The sequence below is a fragment of the Nerophis ophidion genome, linkage group LG03, assembly GCF_033978795.1.
Source record: "Nerophis ophidion isolate RoL-2023_Sa linkage group LG03, RoL_Noph_v1.0, whole genome shotgun sequence".
Lineage (NCBI taxonomy): Eukaryota > Metazoa > Chordata > Actinopteri > Syngnathiformes > Syngnathidae > Nerophis > Nerophis ophidion.
In genome coordinates this window covers 90842251-90860286 of record NC_084613.1, presented here as the reverse complement: position 1 = coordinate 90860286, position 18036 = coordinate 90842251, and the positions used below count along the sequence as shown (strand labels likewise).

Genomic DNA, 18036 nt, shown 5'->3' with positions numbered 1-18036 from the left:
AAGACCCAGGACCCGTTGGGAAGACTATGTCTCCCGGCTGGCTTGGGAACGCCGCGGGATCCCCTGGGAAGAGCTGGATGAAGGGCCTGGGGAGAGGGAAGTCTGGCCTTCCCTGCTTAGGCTGCTGCTCCCGTGACCCAACCTCAGATAAGCGGAAGAAGATGGATGGATGGATGGTACCTTTATAATTCTGAGGGGATCCTTTGATTGATTGATTGATTGAAACTTTTATTAGTAGATTGCACAGTTCAGTACATATTCCGTACAATTGACAACTAAATGGTAACACCCAAATAATTATTCAACTTGTTTAAATTGAGGTCCACGTTAATGAATTCATCCCAACAAGCCATAGTCCTACTTCTTGCTCCTAAATAGATACACTAGTGCATACTGGATGTAGTTCCTGATAATATAGCGCTGATAGACCATGTTTGTGTCTCTCGCAAGGTGCAAGAGGTTTCAGTCTGTGCACCCGAGCAAGTTTGTTCAACAGCAGAATAAAATTACCGGAGTGAACCCTCTTGTCAGTCATCCACAATCTTTGTCTCTGTCAGCGGTGGTGAGACTGTTAACTAATGGCTGGGCGAGAAGCACCACAATGTAACACAATTTGGGGAGAAAAAAACGATGAATGCAAAGCCAAATGTGCCATTGTGAGAATAATCTGGCTTCTAAATGAATGAGAAAGTTAAGCCCGTCAACACGGACAAACTAGCCAGTATGTCGAATTTGTCAGAAAGCGATGCCAAAAAACAATGGCCCGGTTTTTCCAATTGTGGAACATTTTAACTGCACTTCAAGATGTTCAATATTTACCTCAGTGACATTTTTATCCAACATAAATTGAGAGTTTTATTTGTATTATTTGTTTACGTGCTTAATAGGGGTGTAACGATTGATCGATTTAGATTCCTAAATTTCAAGTACTGTATATTGATCTGTGCTTGGCAAGTTTGCCTTCCGAAAGATCGGAATTAGTCGTTTTAAAAGAGATTCGATACCAGAAAAAGGAAAACATTAGATCGAACAACAGCAGACATTGTATGAAGTTGAGCATTTTTTATAAATAAGGATGTTTGACATTGAATCTATTACCTGTCTGTGACGTCATCAAAACAGAACTGCCGGATAGCGATGGTCGTCAAGATAGGTCACAACAAATGCAAAATCCACAACACAAAAAACTCAGCTACAACACAAAACACTCAGCTACAGAACAATTGCAAAAGCCACAAGTTTACTTTATAAGCCACAAAAGACGCGGCCGACAAAACGGAAGTGACTGCGGACCAAGTTACGCGACGCATTAACCTCTGGAACACAACATGAATTAACAACTAATAGCCAGGGGAAAGTTATGAGTACAAACGATCGGTCAAGGGATGATAGGGCATAAATGCTGTCGCACACCTGTGACACTGTCCGTCCTCCACAATGCCAGGGCGGACAACTTAATTTGGAAGGTAAATCTACTGTTAAAATGTTAGTAACTGTACTTTTTATTGAATTTTGCTTGACTATTGAACATGAGAGGAAACAAAGGTTCCTCTTAATTCAACCTAAAGTGTTTGTTGCACTTTTTTTAAATAAGATGTCAATACATTGACCATTTACTTGCTTGTTTGTATCTATAACTCATTTATATTTAATTCCTTGACAAGAAATAACAGTGATATTGGAAACTTCACCTGCAGTGTCCAGTATATATTTCACTGTCAAACAGATTTTATTTATTTTTTTGCTAAAAATTAACAAAATTCATTTCAACTCACTGACTTTTTTCGGATTTAATCGTTCTAAAAAAAAAAAAAAATTGGGATTGTCCCAGAATCGTATCGGCACCACAAATATTGATTTAATCGTTAAAACGAATCTTTACACCCCTATTTAGAATACTCAAACGTTTTTGACCTTCAATACTGCTGTAAAATATAAGTTAATTGTGTTTGAAATGGTTACTTGCATCATTATTATACATTGGATTGGTGTTTCAATTGTCACCAAAACAATGCTGACAATAATATGATTTAGCAGCAATTATTTGTGAGACAATATATTGTACAGCAAAATGTGTTATTGGTCAAGGCCTAAAAGCAAATTTCTGTTTAATCTTGTTGTATTTAGTTAGTCTGGATGTGTGTCACCCTTGGCGGAATTTTTTTTCTTCTTCACATTTTAGGTGCTACTTCTGTCCGACAGTTTTATCTTCATTGACTTATAGTAAGTCATGTCATATTTATTATTAGAAAATGTATAAACACTTAGTTGAGGGAAAATGCAAAGATCTGGACTATTGTGTGTTTTATTTTTGAAAAATCAATGCGAATCATCCAGATATTTCAAGTAATAAATAAGCTGTGCTTTGAAAAAGCACTGTGAAATGTTTGGACGTGTCCTGACTCTAGTTTATGAGTAAAATCATTCATTTAAATCACTAACAAAACATGTTTTTTTTTCTTGTTGACATTGAACATTAAATGCAATTAGAAATTCACAGTTCACAAGTTAAATCATATCAGTGCACATTAGTTGAACTACACATTACGTTAATAAATAAATAAATAAATTCAAGTGGGTGCAGGTAAAACACTAAACTAATCCATATACTGTAACACCAATACAAACTATTATACTAAAATTGAAACCATTAAAACTATGTGTCTCAAGTAGTAGTGTGAGCGCAGCTTCGCCCATGTTCTGACGTGATGGGGTTCAGGGCGTCAAAGAGGCGCTGCACCGCCAACTCCACCATCTCTCTCAGGGAGTCGTCCTCTATGCTGTCGTCCTCGTAGCACACAGACTGGTTGAAGGGAGATTTAAAACTGTGAGGATGTCCATAAATTGTAAGGTAAAACTAAAACTTACCCTTGTTTCCAAGCAAATGAGCACTGTCTTCCCATCAACTGTCACAGAGAAGTTTTTATCATCACTGATGTCCACGTAGTCCTGTCCAAACATGTCCCTGACGATGCAAAAAGGACATTATACTTAGTGTACATCATTAAATGCTAGATGTAAATAATGTAAAAGTCTTACAGTAACTGTTAGTAGTGAAAAAGCTCCTTAATGTGACAGGAGCGCTTTACTACATCAAAACTGAGTCAAATATCTTCTATAAGCAGAAGGCATTAAACCACTTGCTGCAGTGCTTCTCAATTGTTCTGTTACGTCCCCCTAGGAAGAAGAAAATATTTCACGGCCCCAGACGCTCTACAGTGACTAAAAATATTATAGTTTGTCTATAAAATCATTATATTATTATTATATATATGGTATATAAATATATACTATAACTATACCTCTGCTTAACATTGATAGTTTATTAACATTAAAGGAAACAACACACCAGCCTTTTCTCATCTCCCTTCGTGGTTACAGTCACTCATATTCTGGTACAGAGAATAAAAGGCTTATTCTCCGAGGTCACACGTGACCCCCAAGGGGCCCCCCCCCCCACCATTTTAGAAGGTCTGACTTACTGTAACATGATTTCCAGTCTATTTTGGAAGGTATCCATATCCAGAGTAGAAGTCTGGGTCTCCATGACTGTTCAAAAAACACATCAAAGAGTCAGCACCTGAAGTCCTCTTTAGTGGAATATTCACTGAAACCTCTAGAAATGAACAAAGTCACATTTAGGAAACTGGTTAACATTTGATTTGTTGGATTTTTTAGTACCGGTACTGATGTTCCAATCAGGTATTAATGCTATTGATATGGATCATCCATGAGTGAGATTGGCCGATACTAATACAGATACCGATTAAATGTATTAACTGCAAAAATATGTTACGGATTGATGGTGAGTATTATTCAATTTTTTGCAATTTTAACACATTTTTCTTTTATTATGTACAATTGTTTGAGAAACACAAAGTAAATGCTAAACAAAATTAGAATTACTTATTATTATGTGTATAAACCCTTTGGGTTTTGCTCTTAAAGTCGTCCTGTGCCCAGGAAGTTATTCCCTCAATTTGTTAATACTAACAAAAAAAAAAATGAACCTATTCGCGATCACATACTGATAATACCCTTGGTATCAACGCCACTAAATTATGGGTTGATTCGTTGTCCTCTTACGTGTCATGTCCTGACTGCAACAATGTGGAGACACCAACAGTTGTTATATTATTCTCTCTCTTGACTCATTATTATACTTGTTATTTTCCTGTTAATAACTGCTTAAATTCTGCTGCAACATGGTTTCATCTACACTTAAATGTTACAAAGCACTTATTTATTGTTTTGTTTCAGGCTAGCTTATGTATTAGCGTATCTGCTCCTAGCTTGATGTCGGTGTATAACATGTATAGCATCGTCCTCCAGGAATAATGAAACGTGATACTTAAAATACTAAGAAATGCAGTTTATCTGCTGCAATGGAGCTGATTATTATTACCTTAGGTGAGTGACTCCACATTGTATGGATATGTTATCTTGTCAGCTAGGGGACTCAACATAAATACTGTATCAGCCAAAGGGGATCAGCATTCGTAATCGGCAACGGCGATGACATACTTTCACATGAAAAATGGCGATCGATCGGCAGATCCCAAATTTTTAGAAACGATTCACAGGGTTGGTTAGTTAGTAAGTTAGTTCCGGGGTCAAAGTGGAGTGACAAAGAAGAAACCCTTCAGAATGTTGTAAGATTTCAATTGTCATTCTAGTGTAAACATAGGTTAACCACTGGTAATAACAAAACACAAGTGCAGAAATACTAAATGCTGTCCTTCGGGTGTATTTTGGTTTGTGTTAACACTTGAAGCAGAATAGGTAAAAGTGTAAATATTATATGGTTTTTTTAGGTTGCAAGTGGTGTCAGAGCTATAAATGCATGGTTGTAGATGACCACAATCTACCCCATTAAGCATCCTCCAATTTCTACCTGATGACAACAAGAAAAGTGATAGTAATAATGACCTTTGTGAGCTTTTGGATTGGACTGGACTTCCAACACCACAGTGGTTACAGCGTCGGCGTACATGTCGTTGAGAGGGTTAGCAAGCCACTGAAATATACAAAGAAGTTGCAGAACCGCTGTGGAAGCAACAGAACGTCCCAATATATTTTACATAGTACCTTAGTACTAACCTCCAGCAGGACCACCCCCGCCTCGTGGATCAGTGTGATGCTTTGGAAAACCCTCAAGGTTTTCTTCTCGGTTCCATCGAGCTCCTCCACGTCGCCTGATGGAGAGAAAACTTAAAGCTAAGTTTGATCTGTTCAAAGGAGAAAGTGTATGAAGGTTCACCTGTGAGGTTCCTCAGGTGGCAGACGAGCAGTGAGTAAGGTCCGGTGAAGGGGATTGCCTGTGTCTGTTTCACTGTGCTCATGGATAGCTCAGTATACACTACAAAAACACCAACGTGGTGAGTATCTCAATACATTCACACTTATTTCTGGACTAACGTGACTGACTTGAAAGGTCCGAGGGATTGAGGATGTGATAGTTGAAGTTCTTTTTCACCAGGATGCCTGATACCCTTTGACCCTGAACACACTTCTGATCCGCCAGAGAACCCATCACCTGAGCACAGAATGCAGAAGGTCTGGTTACGCATTTGAGAATTCATCAGTTCAAACATAGAAGAACATAAACAGGTCAGTGTTTGCCAGATCTCGCAAGAGATAAAAAAAGCAATCAGCCCTATGAAATTAAGCCCGTAAGGCAAACCATCACATTGTGAAATATCACAATACTTTTATTTTGCAACAGTAATATTACAAACACAGTTGAGATAATGCATTTAAAAAAACTTAAATTATTTGAATAACTTCAGATTTTCAAACCCTGATTGATGTATGACTCTGATAGTTACCTAAATTGCTGTTTTAGCTAATTAATTAGTCTAATTGGATTTTGAGAGTGTGAAACATTTATATTAGCCAAATCCAATGCTTCTCAAATAGTGAGGCACCCTTGGGGCGTGAGAAGCAATACCGTATATCTTTACACATACAAATCGATAAATAAATAAACATGGACTTAAGGCCGGGGCGTGAAAAAAATTCCCCTAGAAAATGTTAACTGAGCAAGTTCCAAACAGCCTGTTTAATGCAGTGCTTCTAAAATAGTGGGGCGCGGAAAGTGGGTGTGAGAGGCCATGGCGTAATAGCATCTTTAGTGTTCGTAAACAACTATCTTAATGCATACAGAAAAAAAATTAACATTAGGGAGGGCATGATGAATAATTAAGAACAACTGGCCTAATCCAAAACTAATGTGCACTTAAATGTCCTCTTTTCTTCATTCTAGTTGTATTTATATCAATTGCATACATATCAATCAATCAATCAATGTTTACTTATATACCCCTAAATCACTAGTGTCTCAAAGGGGTGCACAAACCACAACACAAACCACTACGACATCCTCGGTAGGCCCACATAAGAGCAAGGAAAACTCACACCCAGTGGGACGTCGGTGACAATGATGACTATGAGAACCTTGGAGAGGACGAAAGCAATGGATGTCGAGCGGGTCTAACATGATACTGTGAAAGTTCAATCCATAATGGATCCAACACAGCCGCGAGAGTCCAGTCCAAAGCGGATCCAACACATATATAATTTTTAAGTAAATGTACATAGTTGTTATTGTGCCAGAGTCTTTTTTTAGATGTGGAAAAATTCAAAATAGTGATATCACTTTCACAGATGCCAATATTGTACCACTTAATGGAATGTTTATAATGAATTACAAGCCAAATGAATGTCAAAAATAATATATTGGTATACACATGTACATGATGTACTATTTAATTTAAAATATTTGTATCCAATCTAAGTGATTGTTTCCATTATTATAACATACAAATATAATAATCCAGTTTTCTGAATGGCTGTTCTTTCAAAGAGCCATAAATCCATCTCTACTGTACTTGCATAATGAGTGTGTTTGGGGGTGTGCCGAGTTGACGTACAAAGCAGGCATGATAAGACAGAAATGTAGGTTAAGAAATGGGAAATTACCTGCTGCACAGAGAAAAAAAAGAAAAAGCCCAATTAAGCTACAACTTGTTGAAAGACAAGCTTGAAAAAACGTAAAGCACGACTCACTAGATTTGCAGGTGGCTTTGAAAATAAAAACAAGCCCAAGGTTGCTTAATAAGCAGACTACGCAACACTGAAACAGGTGATGCCATTTATGGTTGTAATTACATCAAATACCACCATGTGTACTGGGAGACATATTTAACATCATCAATCAATCAAAGTTTATTTATACAGCCCTTAATCACAAGTGCCCAAAGGGCTGCACAAGCCACAACGACATCCTCATCTCAGATCCCACATCAGGGCAAGATGTGGGACATGACACACAGCAGACTTAATGTCTGTAAAGCTAAAGTTCACGCTGGTGTTTAAAAAGAAAAACTACTAATTATGTCAACATTAAACTAAAAATATATACAGATTTTGTTAATTACTTGCTTAGAGAATTTGCCCATTTAGTTTAACATCTGCCTGTTCCGAATTCCTGTTTTAATGCTGTACTCCGGTTGCATATGCCGGTTGACACAACAAGCAAACAAAAGGCATCCTTAACGCAACATAGCATCTTCGCTTGCAAGCTAGTGGCTAATGTCCCTCCACTGCGCAGCTTCCAACTCACAAACCCTCGCCTCTATTATTACTGGAAAACCAGAAGCAAGGAATTATGGGGTGCCTAATTTAAAAGTTCAGTCACACTTTTCTAGCAGATATTGTTGGCACATTTTGAATTGGTATTTATCGGATTTTATGGGCAGAATAGTGGAGCGCCCATGTGCTCTGCTGTTAGATGACTTTTTTTCCGTTTAATATTTAGAAGGCTTTTTTTTTTTAATCCATCTGTCGTCATGCCTTTGATAATGATTGTGAACGATAGGCAAAATTCCAGAAAAAGCGCAGTTCTCCTTTAAAATTTAGGTTTGGATTTAGAGTTAACATTTCATGTCAACTTAAATGTGATAAAAATTAGCTAAATCTCAGAAAAGTGAGTTAAATCTGAGGAAAGAACGTTAAATCTGAAAAATATATCTGCTAAAAAAGTGTGATTGAACTTTTACTTTTGGCACCCGACAAAGAATAGCCAAACATGCTACACTATACACTGTGACAGGATACAAAAAAGCAGAGCTTATCGCTAAAATGGAGCTCTTTAAAACAAACAGAGGTGGGTTGATAAATTCAATTATAGATGGTAATAATACCAGGTATAATATCAGTTAATGGTAGATACTCCATTGAGTACATACAAATTTGTTACTGTCAAAGTGTTTTGTTTACAACAAATGAGTTGTGATCAGGCTTCACGGTGGAAGAGGGGCTAGTGCGTCTGCCTCACAATACGAAGGTCCTGCAGTCCTGGGTTCAAATCCAGGCTCGGGATCTTTCTGTGTGGAGTTTGCATGTTCTCCCCGTGAATGCGTGGGTTCCCTCCGGGTACTACGGCTTCCTCCCACTTCCAAAGACATGCACCTGGGGATAGGTTGATTGGCAACACTAAATTGGCCGTAGTGTGTGAATGTGAGTGTGAATGTTGTCTGTCTATCTGTGTTGGCCCTGCGATGAGGTGGCGACTTGTCCAGGGTGTACCCCGCCTTCCGCCCGATTGTAGCTGAGATAGGCGCTAGCGCCCCCCGCGACCCCGAACGGGAATAAGCGGCAGAAAATGGATGGGATGGATGGAGTTGTGATCAAAATTGAATCATTTAATCATTCTTTTAGGGTTATGAATACTTTAACAATGAAATTGGGTATGACTATTACTGCCAATGTAACTTTTTGGTAGCAGTTCAATACACACATTTGTAATTTTGTCACCCAAAACTAAAAAGAATAAAACAACAGAAGAATAAGTGCTTATTATTTTTTAACAGAAGTGTAGCAGGAGACACGTTACACGAAAGTGAACTAGATGTTAACAGGTAGATTCATAATAGTTTTAAGAAAATAATTCAACCAAAAATGACACAAAATGTTACCGCCTATCCTTTCCTATACAGTTGTGATCAAAATTATTCAACCCCCACACATTTTGGTGTTTTAGCAAGTTGGACATTTATTTCGTATTTTGTTTATAGTCATATCAAATAAAGATGTGTCAAATAGACAAATGCAACTTAAATTGTAACACTATATTTTACAAAATACCAAAAAAGGAAATTTTTCTTAATATCTCATTGACAAAATTATTCAACCCCCTAGTTACATGCATCTTTAGTACTTAGTAGAACACCCTTTGGCAGTAATTACATCCTTCAAACGTGATACATAACCGGACACAAGCTTCTTGCAACGATCTACAGGTATTTTAGCCCATTCCTCTTGGGCAAAGGCCTCCAGTTCATTCATATTCTTGGGCTTGCGTGCTGCAAATGCCTTCTTCAAGTCCCACCACAGGTTTTCTATAGGATTTAGGTCTGGCGACTGTGAAGGCCACTCCAGAGTCTTCCAGCCCTTCTTCTGCAACCACTCTGATGTTGATTTGGATGTATGCTTGGGATCGTTGTCCTGTTGGAAGGTCCAAAGTCTCCCAAGCCTCAGCTTCATCACTGACTTCATGACATTTGCAGCTAATATATCCTGGTAGGAAATAGAATTCATAATGCCTTGAACGTGCTGGAGATTACCGGTACCTGAGGCAGAGAAACAGCCCCAGAGCATGATTGACCCCCCACCATGCTTAATAGTAGGCAAGGTGTTCTTCTCTTTGTAAGCTTCATTGTTTTTCTCCTCCAGACATAACGTTGATTCATAGGCCCAAAGAGTTCCAGTTTTGTCTCATCACTCCATAAAACAGTTTCCAAAAACCTTTGGGGTTTGTCCAGATGATTTTTGGCATACTGGAGTCTATTTTTCTTGTGCCTGGTAGTCAGAAGTGGGGGGCGCCTGGGAGTTCTGGCATGGAGGCCTTCATCTCGTAGTGCGCGCCTTATTGTCTGGGACGAAACCTGCGTTCCCCCCTCTGTAATGTCCTGTTGTAGTTCCTCAGCTGTTACCCGGGTGTTTTTCACCACTGTACGCTTCAAATACCGGACAGCAGTTGCACACAGCATCCTCTTTCTACCACGCCCAGGTAGTGTTTCCTCTGTGCCTTTAGCTTTAAACTTGCGAATTATGCTCCCAGCCGTGTCTCTTGGAATGTGTAATGTCTTTGCTATTTTCTTATATCCATATCCTTTCTTATGAAGAAAAATGACCTCCTCTCTTGACTTCTTTGACCACTCCCTGGACTTCACCATGTTGCAAATACACCATTGACCATCTACAAGAAGCTGAGCGTCACAGTCTTTTTCAATCAGTTTAATTGTTGCTCGTTATGGTTCTAATCACATCTGACCATCTACAAGAAGCTGAGCGTCACAGTCTTTTTCAATCAGTTTAATTGTTGCTCGTTATGGTTCTAATCACATCTACAGGTGTTTTCAACTCCTGATTGAAAAGACCTTATTCAAATTCTGTTCTTAAGAGTTATGATCTTCAAGGGGTTTAATAATTTAGTCAATGAGATATTAAGAAAAATGACACTGTTTGGTATGTTACAAAATATAATCTTGTAATTCAAGTTGCCTTTGTCTATTTAATGCATCTTTATTTGATATGACTATAAACAAAATATGGAATAAATGTCCTACTTGCTAAAATACCCAAATTGTGTGGGGGTTGAATAATTTTGATCACAACTGTACATCAGCAGCTAAATTAAGAGCCTTTGTGACCCGTTTTAAAATGTTTTTTTTATCAATATTATACCAATATATCGTGATGTACGTTTTCGCAAGAAGCTTTAAGATGTATTACAATTAAGATTCCGTCATCCTTATGCTGTACTAATTGAAATAAATAAATGCTTAAAATAATGCTGCCAGTAGCCTAACTTTGCATTGCTGGTCTCAGCTTTTACTTCTGTAAACTGGTTGAAGCAGACCCAACAGCACCTCTGCTGGTAGCTGCCATGCAGTGCACCACTCCCTTTTGGCACCATTTAAGACACGGGAAATCAACAATGAGGAAATCTGTCCGATCTACCTTGGCCAGTTTCTCTCCTCTGAAGTTGAGGGTGACGGATTCTGTGTTGCGAGGGTTGTGGACTTCGATGTGAACCTGGTCGTTGTCCTCGTACTCTCGGATCAACGCCGCCTTCAGACGAGCCATCTCGTTCTGCTCGCCGTGGACCAAGATCTGAGAGCAGAGACACAAGGTACAGCTATTAAGGTCTAATGAAAGAACAGCATCCAAAATTATGTTTTCCCCAAAATGTTTCCCCCTATTATGTAACTAAATAAGGTAAGCAACTATTAAACATTTCAACCCCTCCTTCTTACCACATGCGGAGGTTTCAGGGCCCGGATGAACTCGCTGGTTTGCTGGTAGTCTGTGTGGGCCGAGAAGGAGATGTAGTCCACCGACATCTTCAGCAGGAGCTTCTGTCCTGACATGGTGGTGATCTCCTCCGGCTCAGACATGATGTGCTTCACAACAAATCACAGTCACCAAAGTAAGCTGCATGCATATTATTGGCCATTTTGTATACTCTGGGTCTACAGCTTTAGTAAGTCGGAAGCTTTTCTTACGGCCACTCAAATGCACCAGGAGCGATGCAGCCACGACCTGCTATATTGTCATACAAGTTTGAATACCAGTATATTTGTTTTCTATCACGTGTCAAAATCATCATTGTATAGACTGCAAAAGACTGAAAATAATGTGTCAATAAAGTACTTTGTATTTTCTTTCTAAATGTATTTGTTCTTTCCATTTTGACTGAAGAAAAAATATATATAGTGCATGCATCTGCATATCTTCTAAACTTTAATATCTAATAATGCTACAAAATATAATACATTTCTAACATTTTTGGTTAAAATAGACACTTAAATATCTACTTGTTTCATGATTTCAAAGCAAGTTATTCATCAAATTGTACACTGTAAAAATCAGAATAAATTTTGTGGTAAAAATGTGTTTTGCCATTTTTTCATTTACAGGAAGGCACTGTAAACACAACCGTAGATTTTTCAAAGTAAAATGGCAGCTCAGTTGCTAAAAGTTTTTTTCACATAAAATCTTTTTTTTTCTTTACAGTGTACGTAGATAAAAAAAATATAAAATGATCAAATGCATAGGCAATTATTGAAGATGTATAATGTTTAAACATTTGTATTTATATATTATTCACTGATACAAGCATACTTGCCAACCTTGATACCTCCGAATTCGGGAGATGGGGGGGTGGCGGCGGGGCTGGGGAGGGCGGGGTTTGGTGGTAGCGGTGGGGGGTGTATATTGTAGCGTCCCGGGAGAGTTAGTGCTGCAAGGGGTTCTGGGTATTTGTTCTGTTGTGTTACGGTACGGATGTTGTCCCGGAATGTGGCATTCATTCTTGTTTGGTGTGGGTTCACAGTGTGGCGCATATTTGTAACAGTGTTAAAGTTGTTTATACGGCCACCCTCAGTGTGACCTAAATGGCTGTTAATCAAGTATGCCTTGCATTCACTTATGTGTGTATAAAAGCCGCATGTATTATGTGGCTGGGCTGGCACGCTCTTTGTATGGAGAAAAAGCGGACGTGACTACAGGTTGTAGAGGACCCTAAAGGCACGCCCCAAATGTGGTTGACCAGGTGGAAATCGGGAGAAATCTGGGAGAACGGTTGCCCCAGGAGATTTTCGGGAGGGGCACAGAAATACAGGAATCTCCCAGGAAAATCGGGAGGGTTGGCAAGTATGGTTACAAACGGCCCTACGATGTGGCCCTCAATGAAAAAAAATTGACACTCCAGTCTTACATCATCATGCTTACCCAGCTAACAAACTTTTCTGCATTTTATCTAGTGATATTATAGATCTTCTTCCCAAAAAAAGCTGAATTATGGGTATAAATATTATATTTGATGTAATTACACTGTACTTATGCACCAGCTGACCTTGGCCAGTGTTCCCTCCACACAGTACCCAGCGATAATGACTCCATTCCTTTTATCCGTGCACCAGCTTTCAAAGAGCTCCCTGGATAGGCCGCTCTGCATCATACCAGGCGACGCCATCACCACACTGGGGCCGATGTCATCAAAGTGATCCATGCTCTGCAAGAGAGGGAGTCGTGTAAAATAGTTTGCGCCGCTTGGCTGTAATGCTTTGTTCTCCCCACCTTCAGGTTACTGATGTGCTTGAAGACAAAAGGGTTGTTTATGTTGATGGCCTTGCGGATCTTGTCATTCATGGCGTTGACGTAAGTCTGGTACACAGCCATGCACTTTTTGGCCAGGGATGAGGCGTAATAGATGGGGATGTCATGGAGCTCGGGGTGGTTCTGCCAGTACTCGTCTATCAAGATGCATTATAGATTTGAAATTATGGGTTTATGGTCAAACCCCCAATATGCCATGTCTCACCCAGGATGAGCAGCAGTTCCTGGGCTCGTCCCAAAGCGAACACGGGGATCAAACAGCGGCCCTCTCTGTTGACAATGTCATGGACGGTGTTACAGAAGCGAGCCTCACGCTCCTCCCTCTTCTCATGGATGTGCGTGCCGTACGTTGACTCCTGTTGACACATTTTGGTCACATTAAGAGGTAAAAAAAACAAAATTTCAAAAGCAAATGTTTAACTTTTTGTGGCGTACAATAATCAAAATGTCTGGTTTAACACTGGGGATCTCAGCTGCCATGAGGTGCCTGTCTTCCTGTCGAGAGAAGTCTCCTGTGTACAGTAGCTTTCAAGATACAAACACATTATTAAAAATAATTGAATATAATCTGAATAAAAAGAAATCCAATAGAAGCTGTTACCTTGACGCCAGCTATTTCAATCATAAACATGGCAGCTCCCAACACATGACCAGCATGGTAGCACCAGAACTTAATTCCCGCCACCTCCTTGACCTCGTGGAAGTTAATGGTCTCAATCTTATCCATGCTCTCCTCGAGGTCTGTCTCCGTGTACAACATGTCGTCTGCAGAAATGTTGCTACAGGAAAAAAAAAAAAGACATATTGCCGAAAATACAATTTAAAACTCAACAAACACTTTCTTACCTGACTTTGACATAGTCCGACAGCAGCCAGCGGTAGATGGCCTTGGTGGCGTGGGTCATGAAGGTCCTTCCTTTGAAGCTGGTCTTCTGGAGGAACCAAGGCAGAGCTCCGCAGTGATCAAGGTGAAAACTGGTCAAAAAAGTAGGCACATTTAGTCACATGTTTGTTCCACTTGTGTGATGGGCACTTACTGGCTGATGAGCAGCAAATCAATCTCAGCCGGGTCGATCAAGTCTATATAGGGGAGGGCGTCCATTCCCTCTAAACCAGGATGGATGCCACAGTCCAGCTGCCAAATACAAATTAATATTCATCCACTCATAAACACAGTCACCATTTATATAGCTGGAGTACTTTTGTACTGTTATTTACCATAATTTTTCTTCCTTTGAACTCCAGTATAATACATGACCTCCCAACCTCCTGTCCAGCACCCCTGGGAAAAATACAGTGTAAGACTCATGTGTCCGAACTGCATTCTGGAGGCCATTTATGGCATTGGCTGTCTTTGTCATTCATTGCAGTAACGAAAATTAAGAAATAAAATCCAAACACCAGTGCTGTCAAATGATCTAGTTTTCATCAGATTAACCACAAATTTTAAGGGAAGACATATTATCAGAATGTCATCCAGGAATATTTTTTTTAACGTTTTACTTGAATGCACATAATTTATTTGCACAACATTTGGTAACAGTTTTATCTAAAGTGTTAACAGGATTTATTATGAAGTGAAATTTACCAGTGAGCACAACACCTGATCAATGACCGTATAACATGTGCCACATTTCAGGTAACCATTAAAAGTTAAGGTAAAGTAGCCCTTCTCAAATAGTGGGGCAGGCGCAGAGCGTGTGACCCAGGGGAACATACTTTATCAGTACCATGCTTTGAAAGCTGTCCACTACAAAACGTGCTCATTTAACCCATTTGTCTTGAGTTTATTTATGAAAAAAATTTTCACGAAGTGTTTTACTCACTTTTGTTTTGTATGGTAAAGTGTTTTATATAACCATCCATCCATTTTCTACCACTTGTCCCTTTTGGGGTCTCGGGGGGTGCTGGAGCCTATCTCAGCTGCATTCGGGCAGAAGGCATGTACACCCTGGACAAGTTGCCACCTCTTCACAGGGCCAACACAGATAGACAGACAACATTCACACACTGGGGCCAATTTAGTGTTGCCAATCAACCTATCCCCAGGTGCATGTCTTTGGGGATAGGAGGAAGCCGGAGTACCTGGAGGGAACCCACGCAGTCACGGGGAGAACATGCAAACTCCACACAGAAAGATCCCAAGGCCGGGCTTGAACTCAGGACTACTCAGGACCTTTGTATTGTGAGGCACATGCACTAACCCCTGTCCCACCATATATTATGCTCTGAAATAATTTTGCAGATCAATTTGAATTAATTGAGTTAATTAACTGTAATTTTTTAGTATCAAATGGTTCATGTCAATCCAAAAAATGTTTAAGTTTAAATAAGGATTATTTTATTAGGCAACTTGATGCATTTTAAATCTGCTGTTACAGGCTAAAAAGTGTTAATCTTTACAGTTGTACAGTAAGTTGATGGATATTTTTTTTTTTTTTTGTTAAACGTTAAGGACACAATGTTTTGCAGAGGTTTACTATAAATTACCGTATTTCCTTGAATTGCCACCAAGCCGCTAATTAATTTAAAACTTTTTCTCACTCCTGCGCTTACCAAAGGCATTTGGTAAAAGTAAGAATGCACTAATTATTTTAAAGCTTCTTCTCACTCCGGCACTTACCAAAGGCATACAGTAAGAATTTGAGTGTGTTGTAAGCTTGGACCTTAAATCCTACTGAATAGCTCTTAATCTTTTTCCCTTTATGCGATTTCAAATTACCGGTATTGAAATCAGCCTCCTCCATTTTGAAAATGATGACAGGGGAAGTGTCACTCATGACGTCACAAGTTTGACCAGGCGGCAATACTAAGCATGCGTTAATTATTTTGTGAAGCGAGTTTGACCCGGCAGTAATTCACTCAGGCGCATTCTATATCCCCTGCGGCAATTCAAGGAAATACGGTATACTATTTATGGGCGGCATAGCTCGGTTGGTAGAGTGGCCGTGCCAGCAACTTGAGGGTTGTGGCCTTGGGCAAGACACTTCACCCACCTGCTCCCAGTGCCATCCACACTGGTTCAAATGTAAATTAGATATAGGGCTTCACTATGTAAAATGCTTTGAGTCACTAGAGAGAAAGCGCTATATAATTCACTTCACTTATAATCAAGACAGAGAGTGGGGTGGGCGCGACTGAAAATAATTGAACAACACTGAGGTGAGGGAGCATTTATGGTCAAAATAAATTGCGTGATTATTCTATGTATATGCATTCACTTGTCATGATTAACGCAACATTTTTACTTTGGTTAACTCGTTATTTTTCCACAGGCCTAGTAAAAACTAAATAAAGGCACAAAGAAAAGTCGGAAATGTTACTAATAATAGAAAGAGTTGTTATAAAATGAACAATTTTTTATATTTTTTACAACATTTAAAAAATTCAAAGTATCCCCCGACGTCCATCGATTTTTTTCCTCCAGTATGCAGCCCACGGAGGAAGCAGCTTAGCCTTGGACATCCCTGATTTAAAGGCCTACTGAAACCCACTACTACCGACCACGCAGTCTGATAGTTTATATATCAATAATGAAATATTAACATTGCAACACATACCAATACGGCCGGTTTAGTTTACTAAATTACAATTTAAAATTTCCCGCTGAGTTTCTTGTTAAAAACGTCGCGGAATGATGTTGCGTATGATGACGTGTGTTTGTGACGTTATTGGTTGAGCGGACATTTTAGCCCAGCACCACTTACGGCTAAAAGTCGTCTCTTTTCATCGCATAATTACACAGTATTTTGGACATCTGTGATTCTGAATCTTTTGCAATTTGTTCAATTAATAATGGAGACTATAAAGAAGAATGCTGTTGGTGGAAAGCGATGGATTGCAGCTGCCTTTAGATGCCGAAACACAGCCGGTGTTTCTTTGTTTGTTGTGAAGCTTTAGCGAACATGTTTCTCTACCACATGTCAACCAGCAAGTTTTTGGATGAGAAAATTGTGATATTAAGTCGGCTCTTACCGGAGACTTGTGCGGAGTTAGCGTTCTGCAGATCTTGGCTCCTCCATGGCTTCGCTCAGAGACACTAGCGGTCACCGCAGCCATCCGACTTTCAGGTATGACTTTATAATCTCACTAAAACACTATTAACACCATAAGCAGTTCCAGAATTGTCCTAGTAAATGTGTCTAATAACATCTGAATCGCTCCCACTGCCGTCGCCTTTTTTTTCTTAGTGCTTCACTCTAACTTTCCTCATCTAAAAAACTTTCATCCTCGCTCAAATTATTGGGAAAAAAGTCGCTTTCTCGGTCCGAATTGTTCTAGCTGCTGGTGGCTATGATTATAAAAAATGTGAGGATGTGAGGAGCCCTACAACCCGTGACGTCACGCGCACATCGTCTGCTACTTCAGCTACAGGCAAGGCTTTTTTATTAGCGACCAAAAGTTGCGAACTTTATCGTCGATGTTCTCTACTAAATCCTTTCAGCAAAAATATGGCAATATCGCGAAATGATAAAGTATGACACATAGAATGGACCTGCTATTCCTGTTTAAATAAGAAAATCTCATTTCAGTAGGCCTTTAAGTTAACGTTTTGTTCACAAATATTACCATTTTACTACAATATTGTGACGTATATCAGCTTACAACGGACGGATGTGGAGCTGGTCACTCTCCTCTGCCGGGACAACCACATCCACTTTGCGCTTTGTCGCCATAGCTACCTGAAACCAGAGATAAAAGCCCAGAAATATTAATATGAAAGCATAATGTTTTCCAAATGAATGGGTGGGCGGTCTCTCTCAAACTGGACACTTCCGGTTGGGCGTCAAAATACGCTCGGTCAGAACCAAGGAGCGATGACAAGTGTTCCGGGACAAATGTTTTTGTTTG

At 39.5% G+C, this 18036-nt stretch overlaps 1 protein-coding gene across 1 annotated transcript; it reads right to left on the bottom strand.

Annotated features, from left to right (window-relative positions):
• Positions 1 to 2287: 2287 nt before the first annotated feature.
• LOC133550237 (cleavage and polyadenylation specificity factor subunit 3) lies at positions 2288 to 17984 on the bottom strand. Its single transcript, XM_061896402.1, has 18 exons — positions 17791 to 17984; positions 14404 to 14467; positions 14223 to 14320; positions 14032 to 14160; positions 13787 to 13964; positions 13621 to 13710; positions 13391 to 13541; positions 13147 to 13322; positions 12923 to 13081; positions 11322 to 11468; positions 11026 to 11178; positions 5428 to 5536; positions 5261 to 5359; positions 5101 to 5195; positions 4930 to 5017; positions 3483 to 3549; positions 2869 to 2965; positions 2288 to 2803 (listed from the first exon to the last, which is right to left on the bottom strand). Exons 1-18 carry the CDS (start codon positions 17859 to 17861, stop codon positions 2666 to 2668), a joined length of 2109 nt encoding a protein of 702 aa, XP_061752386.1. The 5' UTR covers positions 17862 to 17984; the 3' UTR covers positions 2288 to 2665.
• Between the last annotated feature and the right edge of the window lie 52 nt (positions 17985 to 18036).

What these genes read in the sequence shown, in the direction of transcription:
- LOC133550237 (XM_061896402.1), bottom strand. Translation starts at nt 17,861, where the DNA reads ATGGCGACAAAGCGCAAAGTGGATGTGGTTGTCCCGGCAGAGGAGAGT. An exon ending in CAATCCCTCGGACCTTTCAA is followed by an intron (nt 5,360 to 5,427) that starts GTCAGTCACGTT and finishes GTGTTTTTGTAG; the next exon opens with TGTATACTGAGCTATCCATG. An exon ending in CGGGGGTGGTCCTGCTGGAG is followed by an intron (nt 5,018 to 5,100) that starts GTTAGTACTAAG and finishes TGTATATTTCAG; the next exon opens with TGGCTTGCTAACCCTCTCAA.